General features: G+C 43.4%; 1 protein-coding gene across 1 annotated transcript in view; it reads left to right on the forward strand.

Moving 5' to 3' along the window:
• Positions 1–16,434, forward strand: part of CHRNA7 (cholinergic receptor nicotinic alpha 7 subunit) — a gene marked incomplete at both ends in the record, with an annotated part of 130,057 nt that overhangs the window by 54,604 nt on the left and 59,019 nt on the right. The window contains one exon of the mRNA XM_079699708.1: positions 13,606–13,715. Coding sequence (XP_079555834.1) covers positions 13,606–13,715 — 110 coding nt within the window. The remainder of the gene's footprint in view (positions 1–13,605; positions 13,716–16,434) is intronic.

Raw genomic sequence — 16,434 nt, forward strand, 5'->3', positions numbered from 1 at the left:
GGGAAATCTACCTCTCTACCAAAGATGGGGCTTTGGAAGAGATTGGTTCAAGATGGCGGAGTAGAAGGATGTGCTCTCACTCCCTCTTGTGAGAACACCAGAAGCACAACTAACTGCTGAACAATCATCGACAGGAAGACACTGGAACTCAACAAAAAAGATACCCCACATCCAAAGACAAAGGAGAAGCCACAATGAGATGGTAGGAGGGGCACAATCACAATAAAATCAAATCCCATAACTGCTGGGTGGGTGACTCACAAACTGGAGAACACTTATACCACAGAAGTCCACCCACTGGAGTGAAGGTTCTGAGCCTCACTTCAGGCTTCCAAACCTGGGCATCTGGCAATGGGAGGAGGAATTCCTAGAGAATCAGACTTTGAAGGCTAGCGGGATTTGATTGCAGGACTTCAACAGGACTGGGGGAAACAGAGACTCCACCCTTGGAGGGCACACAGAAAGGAGCAGTGACCCCGTAGGAGACTGAACCAGACCTACCTGCTGGTGTTGGAGGGTCTCCTGCAGAGGTAGGGGGTGGCTCTGTCTCACTGTTAGGACAAGGACACTGGCAGCAGAAGTTCTGGGAAGTACTCCTTGGTGTGTGCCCTCTCAGAGTCTGCCATTAGCCCCACCAAGGAGCCCGGGTAGGCTCCAGTGTTGGGTTGCCTCAGGACAAACAACCAGCAGGGAGGGAACACAGCCCCACCCATCAGCAGACAAGCGGATTAAAGTTCTACTGAGCTCTTCCCACCAGAGAAACAGCCAGCTCTACCCACCACCAGTCCCTCCCATCAGGAAACTTGCACAAGCCTCTTAGATAGCCTCATCCACCAGAGGGCAGACAGCAGAAGCAAGAAGAACTACAAACCTGCAGCCTGTGAAACAAAAACCACATTCACAGAAAGACAAGATGAAAAGGCAGAGGGCTACGTACCAGATGAAGGAACAAGATAAAACCCCAGAAAAACAACTAAATGAAGTGGAGGTAGGCAACAATCCAGAAAAAGAATTCGGAATAATGATAGTGAATATGATCCAGGACCTTGGAAAAAGAATGGAGGCAAAGATCGAGAAGATGCAAGAAATATTTAACAAAGATCTAGAAGAATTAAAGAACAAACAGAGAACAATAAAATAACTGAAATGAAAAAGACACTAGAAGGAATCAATAGCAGAATAACTGAGGCAGAAGAACGGATAAGTGACCTGGAAGACAAAATGGTGGAATTCACTGCTACAGAAGAGAATAAAGAAAAAAGAATGAAAATAAATAAAGACGGCCTAAGAGACATCTGGGACAACATTAAACACAACAACATTCGCATTATAGGGGTCGCAGAAGGAAGAGAGAGAGAGAAAGGACCGAAGAAAATATTTGAAGAGATTATAGTTGAAAACTTCCCTAACACGGGAAAGGAAATAGCCACCCAAGGCCAGGAAGCGCAGTGAGTCCCATACAGGATAAACTGAAGGAGAAACACAGTGAGACACATAGTAATCAGACTGGCAAAAATTAAAGGCAAAGAAAAATTATTGATAGCAGCAAGGGAAAAATGACAAATAACATACATGGGAACTCCCATAAGGTTAACAGCTGATTTCTCAGCAGAAACTCTACAAGCCAGAAGGGAGTGGCATGATCTACTTAAAGTGATGAAAGGGAAGAACCTACAACCAAGATTACTCTACCTGGCAAGGATCTCATTCAAATTCGATGGATAAATCAAAAGCTTTACAGACAAGCAAAAGCTAAGAGAATTCAGCACCACCAAACCAGCTCTACAACAAATGCTAAAGGAACTTCTCTAAGTGGGAAACACAAGAGAAGAAAAGGGCCTACGAAACCAAACCCAACACAATTAAGAAAATGGTAATAGGAACATACATATTGATAATTACCTTAAACATGAATGGATTAAATGCTCCAACCAAAAGACACAGGCTCACTGAATGGATACAAAAACAAGTCCCATATATATGCTGTCTACAAGAGACCCACTTCGGACCTAGGAACACATACAGACTGAAAGTCAGGGGTTGGAAAAAGATATTCCATGCAAGTGGAAATCAAAAGAAAGCTGGAGTAGCTATACTCATATCAGATAAAATACACTTTAAAAAAAAGAATGTTACAAGAGACAAGGAAGGACACTACATAATGATCAAGGGATCAATCCCAGAAGAAGATATAACTTATAAATATATATGCACCCAACATAAGAGCACCTCAATACATAAGACAACTGCTAACAGCTCTAAAAGAGGAAACTGACAGTAACACACTAATAGTGGGAGACTTTAAAACCTCACTTACACCAATGGACGGATCATCCAAACAGAAAATTAATAAAGAAACAGAAGCTTTAAATGACACAATAGACCAGATAGATTTAATTGATATTTATAGCACATTCCATCCAAAAACAGCAGATTACACTTTCTTCTCAAGTGCGCATGGAACATTCTCCAGTATAGATCACATCTTGGGTCACAAATCCAGCCTCAGTAAATTTAAGAAAGTTGAAATCACGTCAGGCATCTTTTCTGACCACAACACTATGAGATTAGAAATAAAGTACAGGGAAAAAAACGTAAAAAACACAAACACATGGAGGCTAAACAATACGTTACTAAATAACCAAGAGGTCACTGAAGAAATCAAAGAGGAAATCAAAAAGTACCTAGAGACAAATGACAATGAAAACACGATGATCCAAAACCTATGGGACGCAGCAAAAGCAGTTCAAAGAGGGAAGTTTATAGCTATACAAGCCTACCTTAGGAAACAAGAAAAATCTCAAATAATCAATCTAACTTTACACCTAAAGGAACTAGGGAAAGAAGAACAAACAAACCCGAAAGTTAGCAGAAGGAAAGAAATCATAAAGATCAGAGCAGAAATAAATGAAGTAGAAACAAAGAAAATAGCAAAGATCAATAAAACTAAAAGCTGGTTCTTTGAGAAGATAAACAAAATTGATAAACCATTAACCAGACTCATCAAGAAAAAGAGGGAGAGGACTCAAATCAATAAATTTAGAAATGAAAATGGAGAAGTTACAACAGACACTGCAGAAATACAAAGTGTCCTAAGAGACTATTACAAGCAACTGTATGCCAATAAAATGGACAACCTGGAAGAAATGGACAAATTCTTAGAAAGATATAACCTCCCAAGACTGAACCAGAAAGAAACAGAAAATATGAACAGAACAATCACAAGTAATGAAATAGAAACTGGGATTAAAAATCTTCCAACAAACAAAAGTCCAGAACCAGATGGCTTCACAGGTGAATTCTATCAAACATTTAGAGAAGAGCTAACACCCATCCTTCTCAAACTCTTCCAAAAAATTGCAGAGGAAGGAACACTCCCAAACTCATTCTGTGAGGCCAGCATCACCCTGATACCAAAACCAGGCAAAGAGACTACAAAAAAAGAAAATTACAGACCAATATCACTGATGAATATAGACGCAAAACTCCTCAACAAAATACTAGCAAACAGAATCCAACAACACATTAAAAGGATCATACACCATGGTCAAGTGGGATTTATCCCAGGGATGCAAGGATTCTTCAATATATGCAAATCAATCAATGTGATACACCATATTAACAAATTGAAGAATAAAAACCATATGAGCATCTCAGTAGATGCAGAAAAAGCTTTTAACATAATTCAACACCTGTTTATGATAAAAACTCTCCAGAAAGTGGGCATAGAGGGAACCTACCTCAACATAATAAAGGCCATATATGACAGGCCCACAGCAAACATCATTCTCAATGGTGAAAAACTAAAAGCATTTCCTCTAAGATCAGGAACAAGACAAGGATGTCCACTCTCAGCACTATTATTTAACATAGTTCTGGAAGTCCTAGCCACGGCAATCAGAGAATAATAAGAGATAAAAGGAATACAAATTGGAAAAGAAGAAGTAAAACTGTCAGTGTTTGCAGATGGCATGGTACTATTCATAGAGAATCCTAAACATGTTACCAGAAAACTACTAGACCTAATCATTGAGTTTGGTAAAGTAGCAGGATACAAAATTAATGCACAGAAATCTCTTGCATTCCTATACACTAATGATGAAAAATCTGAAAGAGAGATTAAGGGAACACTCCCATTTACCAGTGCAACAAAATATAAAATACCTAGGAATAAACCTACCTAGGGTGACAAAATACCTGTACGCAGAAAACTATAAGACATTGATGAAAGAAATTAAAGGTGATACAACAGATGGAGAGATATACCATGTTCTTGGATTGGAAGAATCAATATTGTGAAAATGACTATACTACCCAAAGCAATCTACAGATTCAATGCCACCCCTATCAAATTACCAATGGCATTTTTTACAGAACTAGAACAAAAAATCTTAAAATTTGTATGGAGACAGAAAAGACCCCGAATAGCCAAAGCAGTCTTGAGGGAAAAAAACGGAGCTGGGGGAATCAGAGTCCCTGACTTCAGACTATACTGCAAAGCTACCGTAATCAAGACAATATGGTAGTGGCACAATAACAGAAATATAGATCAATGGAACAAGATAGAAAGCCCAGAGTTAAACCCAGGCACCTATGGTCAACTAATCTATGACAAAGGAGGCAAGGATATACCATGGGGAAAAGACAGTCTCTTCAATAAGTGGTGCTGGGAAAACTGGACAGCTACATGTAGAAGAATGAAATTAGAACACTCTCTAACACCATACACAAAAATAAACTGAAAATGGATTTGAGACCTAAATGTAAGACCGGACACTATAAAACTCTTAGAGGAAAACATAGGAAGAACACTCTTTGACCTAAGTCACAGCAAGATCTTTTTTGATCCACCACCTAGAGTAATGGAAATAAAAACAAAAATAAACAAATGGGACCTAATGAAATTTCAAAGCTTTTGCACAGCAAAGGAAACCGTAAACAAGACAAAAAGGCAACTCTCAGAATGGAAGAAAATATTTGCAAACAAATCAACGGAGAAAGGATTAATCTCCAAAATATATACACAACTCATGCAGCTCAATATTAAAGAAACAACCCAATCCAAAAGGGGAGAAGACCTAAATAGACTTTTCTTCAAAGAAGACGAACAGTTGGCCAAAAAGCACATGAAAAGCTGCTCAACATCACTAATTATTAGAGAAATGCAAGTCAAAACTACAATGAGGTATCACCTCACAGCAGTTAGAATGAGCATCATCAGAAAATCTACAATCAAGAAATGTTGGAGAGGGTGTGGAGAAAAGGGAACCCTCTTGTACTGTTGGTGGGAATGTAAATTGATATAGCCACTACGGAGAATAGTATGGAGGTTCCTGAAAAAACTAAAAATAGAATTACCATATGATCCAGCAATCCCACTACTGGGCATATACACAGAGAAAACCATACTTCAAAAAGACACATGCCCCCCAATGTTTATTGCAGCTCTATATACAATAGCCAGTTCATGGAAGCAACCTAAATGCCCATCAACAGACGAATGGATAAAGAAGAAGTGGTACATATATACAATGGAGTATTACTCAGCCATAAAGAGGAACGAAATTGGATCATTTTTAGAGATGTGGATGGATCTAGAGACTGTCATATAGAGTGAAGTAAGTCAGAAAGAGAAAAACAAATATTGTATATTAACGCATATATGTGGAACCTAGAAAGATGGTACAGATGAACTGGTTTGCAGGGCAGAAACTGAGACACAGATGTAGAGCACAAACGTATGGACACCAAGGGGGGGAAGCGGTGTGGTAGTGGCGGTGGTGATGTGATGAATTGGGAGATTGGGATTGACATGTATACAGTGATGTGTATAAAATGGTTGACTAATAAGAACCTGCTGTATAAAAAAAGAAAAAAAAAGGAAAAAAGATGGGGCTTTATTTTAAATTCATTAATGTATTCATAGATGACATTTTTATTGCTAGAACTGAGACATTGACACAGATTTCACTATCAATTCTATAACTTTTAAAAATAGATGTAGTAACATATATAGTTCAGAATGAAAGGCACTTTGTAACAACAGGTTTACTCAGTTCCTTGAACTTCTTACAGATTACATGCCAAAAATAATAGAGTTTTCATCAAGGTGTATCAGTGGACAACTTGATTAGTTTCTCCTTCAATTTTGCTGAAAACAAAGAATTTAAAGAATCAAAATGCATCTGACCTTTGAAAGTATTTGTCACCCAAGTTTTTAACAAAATTGACATAGACACTGGTATTTTGAATGGACTTTTTCTTGTTTCTTGGGTCAGTGTCCCTAGGTAAGAGTTGAGAAAAGGGAAATAGGTCTTTATTTGTGAAGTGGGAGGGGGATACTTCAACATGGAGGCAAAGGATGCTCCCAGGCAATTCTTGGGCAGGTGAGTTTTAGTTGGATACAAGTGGACATTGAGGGATAGAAAACAGAAAATGGATTTACTTCACACTGTCTGCTGTTTGACCCAGGGGTACCCTTAGCTATGCCTCAGACCACTTGCAGAACTTTCCTGTAGTGAATAAAGTAGGAACCTTTGAGAGTCTCCCCTGCAGGATTTAAAGCAACGTTCTTCAGTGTGTGGATCCCACCTGCACACCTGTGCTTGCCGACTCCAGCATACCTCCTTTTGCCAGGGGTACAGGGTTTGTGTTCCGCTGGAAGCCAGCCCTTCCTCAGTGGGCTTGGTCCTGTCTCCTGGCACCTGCTGAGAGCTGGGCTTTCACAACTGCCCCTATCGCCTGGAGCATCATAATAGTGTCTGTGAGCCACTCCTTAGCATACAGACACGATGCAGTCTGTCCCCGTAAACCTGACCAGTGACTCCCTGGTTCCTCTTAACCTTTATGGCAAGGCTCCCCTGAGCAGTGCCCCTCTGCCCTACTGTCCTCAATCTCTCCACTTGCATTCTCACTTAAACTCACCTTCATCTGGCTGTGTGTAAGCAAAGCACTAACCCCCAGGTTACTACATATTATGAGTAATGTTTTTACCCAATTTTTTTTGATGAGAATTTTCAACTATACCAAGAAGTTGAATTTATAGCACGCACCCATATACCTGCCTCCTGGATTCTATAATTAGCATTTTACTATACTTGCTTTATCCCATATCTGGGAATCTATTCATCTAGTTTATTTTGAAATGCAGCTCAAAGTAGAATAGTGGACAGTGGTGCCCTTTCACCCACATATTTCATGGAGATCTCAAGAGTTCAGAGGTTTTTTTTTTTCTTTCTTTCAAGGTAAAGTATTTGCATACAATGCAATGCACAGATCCTAAGAGTATCTGTCAATGAATTGCCAGTAATGCCTTCAGGTCTGCAGCCCCCGCCCCCATCCCCTGCATTCAGGACTGTCATATAAGGTATAGCTCTGGGAATCCTGGGGCATAATGCAAATGCTTCCTTTTTTACATAAAACTGCTTGTTTCCCAAGCCCTCTAAAGTGCAGAGCTGCTGTGGGCATTTTTCTCATGGAGAGAGAGACACACTGAATTTGCCTCTGGCATGTCAGGTCAGGTTTCCCTGAGTCTCTGTTTCTTAGCCCTCCGTAAGTGATTGATCTTCAGCAATGTATATTATTTGGTGTTTTTTACAAGGGTGTTGGTTTCCAGGAAAAATGTAACTGGATTATTACTTACTGTATTGAGTTCAGGTTCTCCATAAGTAAACATCCTTGCTTTGGAGGATGTCACCAGAAGCCTCTAAATTTCTTTCAAGCACAGTGTATTTCTAATTAAGACTTGCATCTGCAGAGGCATCTGCAGCTTCATTTGTTTTAAAACTCACTTTTTTATCTCATGTACCTATTCAACTAATCTTTTCGAGCACCTGTTTTGTGGAAAGCATTGAACTAGGCCATGTAGGGGGGCCCAGAAAAGGATGAGACCCAGTTTCTACCCAGCAAACCATTTCCAATCCGGCTGTGTAATTTACACTCTAAAGAAGGTTCAAATATCAAGACCAAGTACCTCCCTAGAGAATTGGCAGGAGGCAGGCTGGCTGTGTAGACGTGGAGTTGGCAGGTGGGAGAAATCTCTGCTTTACAGAAACGGGAGGGAGAGGAGGAAAGGCACAGACTCTTCTGAATGTGATGATCAGGGAGCCCGAGTGTTTCTAGGTGTGACCTTGCTAATTAGTGCTTCTTTCCAGGTGCCCACCTTGTGGAAAACAAGTTGGGTGCCTTCGTAGTGCATGTCCTTATAAAGCTGGGTGGCACATTTATCTGGCACCTGTAGCTCATGGAGCAGCTGTAACAGTAGCTCCCAGCTGAATTTTAAGGAATCACAAGTATCTTGGATTTAGAGCAGACCTTAAAAGTTATCTAACCTCTGCCCCACCCAGTGTTTCCATCTGGAAAGCCATGGCATTCCTATTGTGGCCATAGCATGGCCATGGGGAACTCAGATGTCACCCCGACAAGCCTTGGAAGCTGCCCCAGAGCCATGTGTAAGACAACCACCTTGATTCCTGCTCTTTGTGTTCTCCCAACTGGTGACCAGCCTGGCCTGCCCCAGCTATGGGGACAGACAAGAAGTGAGACTCCATGCTGAAGACGGTCAAGGCCAGACTCCCCAGGGAGGGAGGGCAGAAATGTGGACAGGAGAGGACAGAGGACCCAGGAAATTGCTCTCAGCAATTGGTTTTTCTCTCCTCTCATTTCATGTTGCTGAATTCCTGTTCTGAAAACCTGAATCCACATAATCTTTTCTCTAGGTATTTAAACTCTGAGGTCAATATTATACAAATGATGGATTTTCTATACATTCAAAAAGAGAAGCAGAGAAAACATTCTCTTTGACCTACAGTTTCTTGATTGTGTTTTCCTTTCTCTTACCTGCCCTTGATTTGTAGGACTTTCCAGTTATTTAGATAATCTGAAGGAAGAGAAAGTGTCTGATCTTTCTGTTTACCTCTATATTCATAGGAGGAAGCATTTAGTGTATTTTCTCGGCAGATTAGTTTTATCATTTGGGGAGGCCTGTCAGACATAATCTGATTTAATCTACGAGAAGAAACGATAGAAGCCATTTCAGTTTCTAAAGAGACATTTGAGCCATCTAGAGACTTGTAGTTGCTTTAAAAATAAATCTGTTGTCTTTAATTTTGGAATTTTGACCATTCTTCTGGTTTCAGGTTTCCCACCCTTCTTATGCTTATTTTTTACCTCCTAATTCTAATGATGGAATGAATAGCATCATAGAATATTAGATTCTAAACCATATTTAATTCTAAAATGCTTACCTTCTTCATTTCTGCTTTCTTTATCACTTTTCTCTGACAAATAGAAATGCCATACGTTATGCTCATAGATGAGAGGTCGGTGGCTTGCTTAGGGCCATAAGAGTAACCCACAGTTAAGGGTGTTGTTTCAATCAGTGTGTCCCACTGAGAGAAGAAAGTTTTAGGGCAGAAGGAAGGAGGAGGCCCACTCTCTTCTTCTGAGATCAGAACAGTTGACGGGGAAGAATGTTCAGAGCATGTGTGTGTGAGGTGTTTCCTGACACCAGGCGCTTGGCGTCTGCCCATCCAATAGCTGGTTCTGTGATTCTTGGGACTCAACCTTGGTGTCCAGCATTCAGTTTTATTCTGAGTTAGCGTCCAGTCCCTCGAGGTAAGGGCTCAGCCCCACAAACTGCCCCCACTTGAGACACAAACTGTAGATGGGGGAGCCAGGCAACCCACACTTCTGTCCAGCTGAGTTCAAATTCAGACGTTCCCACCACACCCTGCTTGGGTACAGTATTTTCCTAGAACAGCTCCTGGAACTCAAGAGAAACCTTCATCTATGTTTCCAATTTATTATAAAGGATGCAGCTCATGCACAGCTGAAGGAGGAGATGGCAGGGCAGGTATGAGGGGAGGAGTGGAACGTCTGTCCCCCCACCCCCGTCACTGTGTCCCTGCACCTTGATGTGGTCACCAGCCTTTTTTTTTTTTTTTCCTGCTCCAACAGCATCGTTTGTTTGTTTATTTATTTAGTTATTATTAATTTTTATTGGAGTATAGTTGCTTTACAATGTCAGCCTTATTGTTCAGAGTTTAATAACCCAGTCTCCAGCCTCTCTTCTCTTCCCAGAGATTGGGGTGGGGTGGGGATAAGGGTTCCCACCCTCTAATGCAGGGCTGGTCTTTCTGATGACCAGAGGTATTCTGCTGGCCTGAGGCTGACTAGGGGCCCCACCCTAAGCCAGCTCATTAGAATAAAAAATATGCTTAAAAGACATCTGATCACTCAGGAAACTCCCAGGGTTTTAGGAGCTCTGTGCCAGGAACCAAGGAGAAAGGCCAAATATATTTATTATTATACCATACTGTATTTTTTTTAAAATGAAGTAAACTTTCCCTTTCTTCTCTTTCATTCACTTGCTCTCACTCTCTGCTTTCTTTCTTTCTTGCATTAAATATTTCCATGCAAGTGTGCACACACACTTTTTGTGTGTGCTTTCTGTGTGCACACACACATTTAAAAAGAGTTTCCTGTGGGCCCAAGGCAGGTTGTAATAGGGCCAGTTCTCAGACCCCTGAAAGAGTGGGATTCTTACTGTGCATTTTAGATCAAGGGCCCCTTCCTCCCCTGCGTTTCCCCTTAAGCATCCCATGTAATCTTATCTTGATGACTTAATGAGAAGGAATTACACAGAAATAGGGAGAGAATGCAAAGTGCAGCCTCTTCTGATGGGAAGCTCTGGGAGGGTTGGTGTTTCTAGGTTCATGCCTGTTTCCAGGTGCCCACGTGTGGAAGCCGTGCCAGCTGCTGTCTGTGCACAGATTTTGCTCAGTGCCTCTGCCTTCCCGGGCCTTGCAATCTGAGTGGGCAGTCAGTGCTTTGGAGGATAGAAACTCCCCCCGCCACCACCACCACACTTGTTTATGGGCCCCTTTCCACATCCATTCTTAAGAAATCTTCATGCAAACCCAGGAAAACGCAGCACCAAGGTTCCTGCTCCATCCACCTCCTGACACTGAGCTGGCCCTTGCTCTCTCCACTTTGGCTGCAGCTCAGTTATTACAGCTCTCATGTCCTCTGAGATTTTGTGAAAGAGAGGGATCCCTCTTCCTTTTAAAGCCATCGTGTATCACATGCCTTCCAGGGCCATGTGACTTACCTGCTGTGACACTATCTCATTGCATCCTTACAGCGCCTGATGAGGTGTGACACATACAAGCAAACTGCAGCACAGAGAGGGTGGTTTACCTGCTAGAGCTCACACGGTTCTCTGCCGGAGGCTTGGTACAAACCCGCCTGTCTGATTCCAAAGCTCCCGGTAGCCCCCCTTTCTGCTGTGAGGGTGGGAGAGACCCAGCTTGGCTTTGGACTAAGGAAGAGCCCCAGAAGGGCAGTGCCTTCAGGAATGATGAGCAGCCCACCATGTTGGGGTGCAGAATCTGCCTGTGCAGACAGATTGGATGGGAAGAACCAACCACGGTAGAGCCCAGGAGTCACCCAGCTTGAAGTCAAATAATGCCATTCTGAATCCTGATCCAGTGACCAACAAAAAATATATCACTTCTCTGGGCCTCAGATTTCTCTTGTAAATAGGAATAGTAATGCTGGCATCCCGGCATCCTGGTGAGCATGGTACACATAGCAGACACTGAGTGGGCAGGATGGCCGGGATACATGACCTGGGGCACAGGGAGCTAAGTAAGAGCATGAGTAGGGGAGACGGGAGGGGTGAGGAATTGCCAGGGAGGCTTCCTGCAGCTGCCATCAGGTGCCCTTAGGAGAGGTTTGAGTTTGACCAACAGAGTGGTCCCTCTTCCCTGCTTCCCCTTGCCCTGTGGTCATCATTTCAGCAGGCAGAGGAGATGGGTGTCTGCCTGCCACACCTACCTTCCTGCACAGTTCTTGGGGCCCTGGGGCCCTGAGCAGCATGGTGGGGAAGGTGACAGTGTAAGGCTCTGTGATAATCAGCTGCCAGAGAAGCATCCCAGGGCTGGATATGAGGACATGGTCAGGAAAGCACAGATGTTGGGCACATAAGGGCTTGTGCCCAGAGCAGGGGAGAGGAAAGAAGGGAGCGCTGGGCAAATGGGTCAGTGTTGGAGCCACTGGAGCAGACTCAGCATGGCTGGTACCCAGGCCTTCCTGCAAAACCGCTCGAACAGGTCTGGCCCTTTCTGGGTGCTGTGCTGTCCTGTCACAGCAGGGTGAGGGTGGGAGAGACCCTCCCCAGCTGCACGTCTAATTAGAAAAATCGGCCTGGTGGGTCTCTATCCTAAATGCCCCAGATGATACTTCAGCACGTTAGGTATCAATACACCCTCCTTTTCATGGTCCATGGCTGTGAAATGCTGTTACTTGCCTGCATATTCCTTCTTGTCTGACTTCAGGTAGTCCCAGAACTGGGATGCTTGCCTGCCCTTTCCAGAGGATGGTGGGATCTCTGGGACATGCCCTTTGACCCCTGCTGCAAGTTTCAGTAGCTCTAGACCCACAGCCCCTTGGCTGCAATTCTCAAATCTCAGCAACTCTGAACATGACAGGGTTTTTGGTTTGTTTGTTTGTTTTTATAACTTTACATGAAACTGATATTGATATGCATTTATTTTCTCAGTAAAAATATACATGTTTTGCTGCAGAAATAATGATTGATTATAGGGAGTTGTCCCTGGACCAGCTTGGGGTGTTGCATCACTTACCTTTTTAAATCTGAGAAAGTTTGAACTCCAGAGCAGGTGGCCCCAGGGGGACTGAATACAGGATGGGGGCCTTTACTGGGTCTGCTCTGATTATGGACACCTGTAGGAGCTGATGAGTCCAAACCCAGCAGCCCTGCGGTCCTGGCTGGGTGGTGCTGGTTGTCCAGCAGTGCAGGTGGGGTCCTACCTGGGCAGTCTTTACAGAGCTAGTGGACCCCAGGTAGCTCTGGGGTGCATAGTTCTGGGGCGGAGGACCCCAGACATGGGCCTTCATCTCACAAAGATCCCTCAAGAGCCAATTTCAGGCGTAGCTCCAAAGAGATGCACCTGTGTTCACATGTTTATAAATATTTCCTGTACCCTCATGTGCTGATTCATTGTTTTACCGCCAACACCCATGTTTGCATCTTTGAGTTGTGGTGTCAGAAGCACTATTCCTACATGAAAATAATAATTCAAATCCAAAAACAGTGCCTTAGAAATTTCTGAGAGGTATCCCTGCAGCTGGACGAAGTTGTTTTATGGAAATAAATATTCTTCATTTTTCCAGCTTGGTTCTTGTTCTAATTGAAATAATAAATTTATTTGTCCAAAGTGTCTTTACAATGGAAAACTTTGAAAGCGAAACAGTTCTTCATTCGGCTAGGAAAAAAACCCATCTGCTATGGGAGGGGAAGGCTTGGGGGCATTCAGTGAACTGGAATTAACTTTAATGCTACCCTCTGACTGTGGTCATGGTGACAGCAGGATCTTAAATGTGATTTTTTTGCTATTCGTGGTCATTTTGTAAGGGGTTATTTAATTCCCAGTTTCCATATATTTTACAGATAGCAACTCAATTATGTAAATAAGTGTCTGGAACTCTTTTTGGTTTTGAACTTATCTAATAATCTCTTATAAGATATATTAGCAGGCAAGGAAGCAAAGTGCTGCTAATGCCGCCCTCTGTGTTTGTCAGTCTTGGATAGATCACTATTTACAGTGGAATATGTCAGAGTATCCAGGCGTGAAGACGGTTCGTTTCCCAGATGGCCAGATCTGGAAGCCAGACATTCTCCTCTACAACAGGTAAGCACAATGGACAAAGGAAAAAAATGAGTTTATTTTTGGACGTGTTTAACAATCAAGCATATTTGAGTATTTTATAGCAATGCCAGTACATTATCTGTAATTTGGGACTGTGGATCCCCACGAGGCTTTGTAGGAAGCAGCTCTGTCCCATGTCCAGTGTTCTCTGTCCTGGCACGCAGGCCTGCAGCGCCCAGCACACTGCCCCCGATGGCCATGTCCACAGGGCTGTGCATTACAGGTGTGTAGGTACTTGTGTGCATGTTGGCACTGAGACATTTTTGCATGTGGCCATACCTTTGCCCCTGAATGACAGCAGTTACAGTCACAGCACGAGAAGTTGCTGGTCAACGGGACGCATGGCTGGAGTCCACTTTCTGGACCCAGGTCCTCATTTGATGCAGTGTCCTTTGGGCATTGGGAGAGCCCTGTGGGGCAGCTGAGCACAGGAGACTGTCATCTCTAGCCACACTCAGAAGCTTGTACCTGACAGAAGAAAGGCAGATAGCAGTCATGTTCTAATAAATGTAGTCCTTCTCCTGAGGTCAGGAAAGGAAGGATTCATTAGTCACCCAAAACTGTCTAATTTGTAGAGTGGAAGCCCAGAAGGCAGATATCCAGGTAGGGTAAATTTCTAGAAGCATTAAATTATTTGCTAAACTACATAGTCAAAAAAGGGAACCCAGCACCTTTCTTTCTAATAAGGCTTAGGATGTGATAACCAGCTTAATATACAAGAAAGATATTTCCTAGTGATGGCTGCTGCCTCTGGTCCCACCTGGACAAGAAGGAAGCCAAGTACCTTCCTGACTCAGGAAACAGTGCTGCCATTGGCCACTGCCCACGGTCATCCCCCGGGACCAGCTGATGTGTTTGTCCTGCACTGACTCCTTCCAGAAGGCTGGGTATTCCAAGTCTTGTTTTCCCTTTTAATTCTTTTTCTTTCTTACTGACATCACATTTCATTTGAATCATTGGCCCTGTCTCTAGAAGACTACACCTCTTCTAATTTGTTGCCACTCTTCAGTTTCTTAGATTAGTTCAGGCAGCTGAGCTTTGAAAGATGTCTCAGGTCAGAGTAAGTGATCCCAACTGAGTAGAAGCACAGGAGTTCCCATGCCTTCTCCTTGGCTTATCTATTTCCTGGGGGTGGCTATGTTAGTTGCCCAGGGCTGCCAGAACAAAATACCACAGACTGGGTGACTTAAACAACAGAAATTTATTTTCTCTTGGAGGCTGGAAGTCCCAGATCCAGGTGTCTGCAGGGTTGGTTTCTCCTGAGGCCTCTCTCCTTGGCTTGCAGATGGCTACCTTCTCCCTATGTCCCCACAAGATCTTCCCTCTGTGTGTGTCTGTGTCCTCATCTCTTCTTATAAAGACATTAGTCATGTTGGATTAGGGCCTATTCTAATGACCTCATTTTAATTTAGTTACTTCTTTAAAGACTATCTCCAAATACAGTTTCACTCAGAGATACTTGGGCACGTGGATTAGGACTTCAACCGATGACTTTTCGGGGAACACAATTCAGCCTATGACAGGGGCATTGCCGTTGACTGCTTAAGGACAAAGGGTTAGGATTGAACAAGTCTGGGTGTAAATCTTAACCGTAATGTTTACTATGTCTGTAAGTCTCAGGTTCCTCCTTTGCCCAGTGGGGGAAATGCCAACCTCTCAGAGTTTGGAAGGATGACTGCAGATGTACGCTTGGGTGGAACTTGGCAAAGAGTAAACATTCACTAATGGCAGTCGTGTGCTCACAGGCCTGATGATGAGGATTTCTGCTTCAAGTAAGATGGGTTTGACAATTTAAAAAAGAAATGCCAATAATGCTTTTCGTTCTTCCCAATTCAGTTTTTTTATCTGAAATCAAGAATAAATATTATAATATGGTAGAATCTTAAGAATGAGGCTATAAGAGATGGGTCTTATCTGTGAGACCTTAAACCCCAATAAATAAAATGTTTGGAGTTCCTAATATTTTGGCTAATGAAGAGTTACCAAGTATTCTATACATACCTGAATTTTAAGGAGCAAAGATACAGCCGTCTCCGTCTGATGGATGACTCCAGGGACCCGGCCCCCAGGAATAATGCATCCCCTTCTTCCTCTCCTGTATCCCCTGGAGCTCCAAATAACCATCTTCCTCCTGCGTCTCAGTCCCGTATCCCTATTGAATGAGTCCGCCAGCCTCTGTCACGGGATCTGTAGAGGCTGCCTCCTCTTCTGCGTTAGTTTTCTTCCGAGAAGTGAGATACAGGATTTTTTACCTGAAGTAACTGCTAACTATATGGCTGCGCGTCCACGTGAGCACAGCGAGGGCTAAGCAGGTTACGGAAGATATTGAAGCCAGTCGTAGACACGGCGCCAGTTATCTTTTGCTGCTTAACAAATTAACAAATGACCCTGAGCTTAGTGGCTTAAGGAAAAAACACAGCACAGATTATTTCTCGCCATGCTGTGGGCTGGCTGGGCCCGCGTGGCTGCTTGTCTGCTCTGCGAGATGCTGGCAGGAGGCGACGGGCCGGGGCTCAGATGAGCTGGGATGTGGAGATGCACCGCCAGGGCTGGCGGTGGTGGTGATGGTGCCGTGGGTGGGGCCTCAGCTGGGGCTGCACCTGTGCCAGCTCGGCTGTCTCCTCCCTTCCTGAAGGTCTTCCATGTGGCCTGGCGACGCAGGAGAGGCAGGAAGTGGGGGCTCCAGGGCCCTTAGGGACTG

This window comes from Hyperoodon ampullatus, assembly GCF_949752795.1.
Source record: "Hyperoodon ampullatus genome assembly, chromosome: 3".
Classification (NCBI taxonomy): domain Eukaryota; kingdom Metazoa; phylum Chordata; class Mammalia; order Artiodactyla; family Ziphiidae; genus Hyperoodon; species Hyperoodon ampullatus.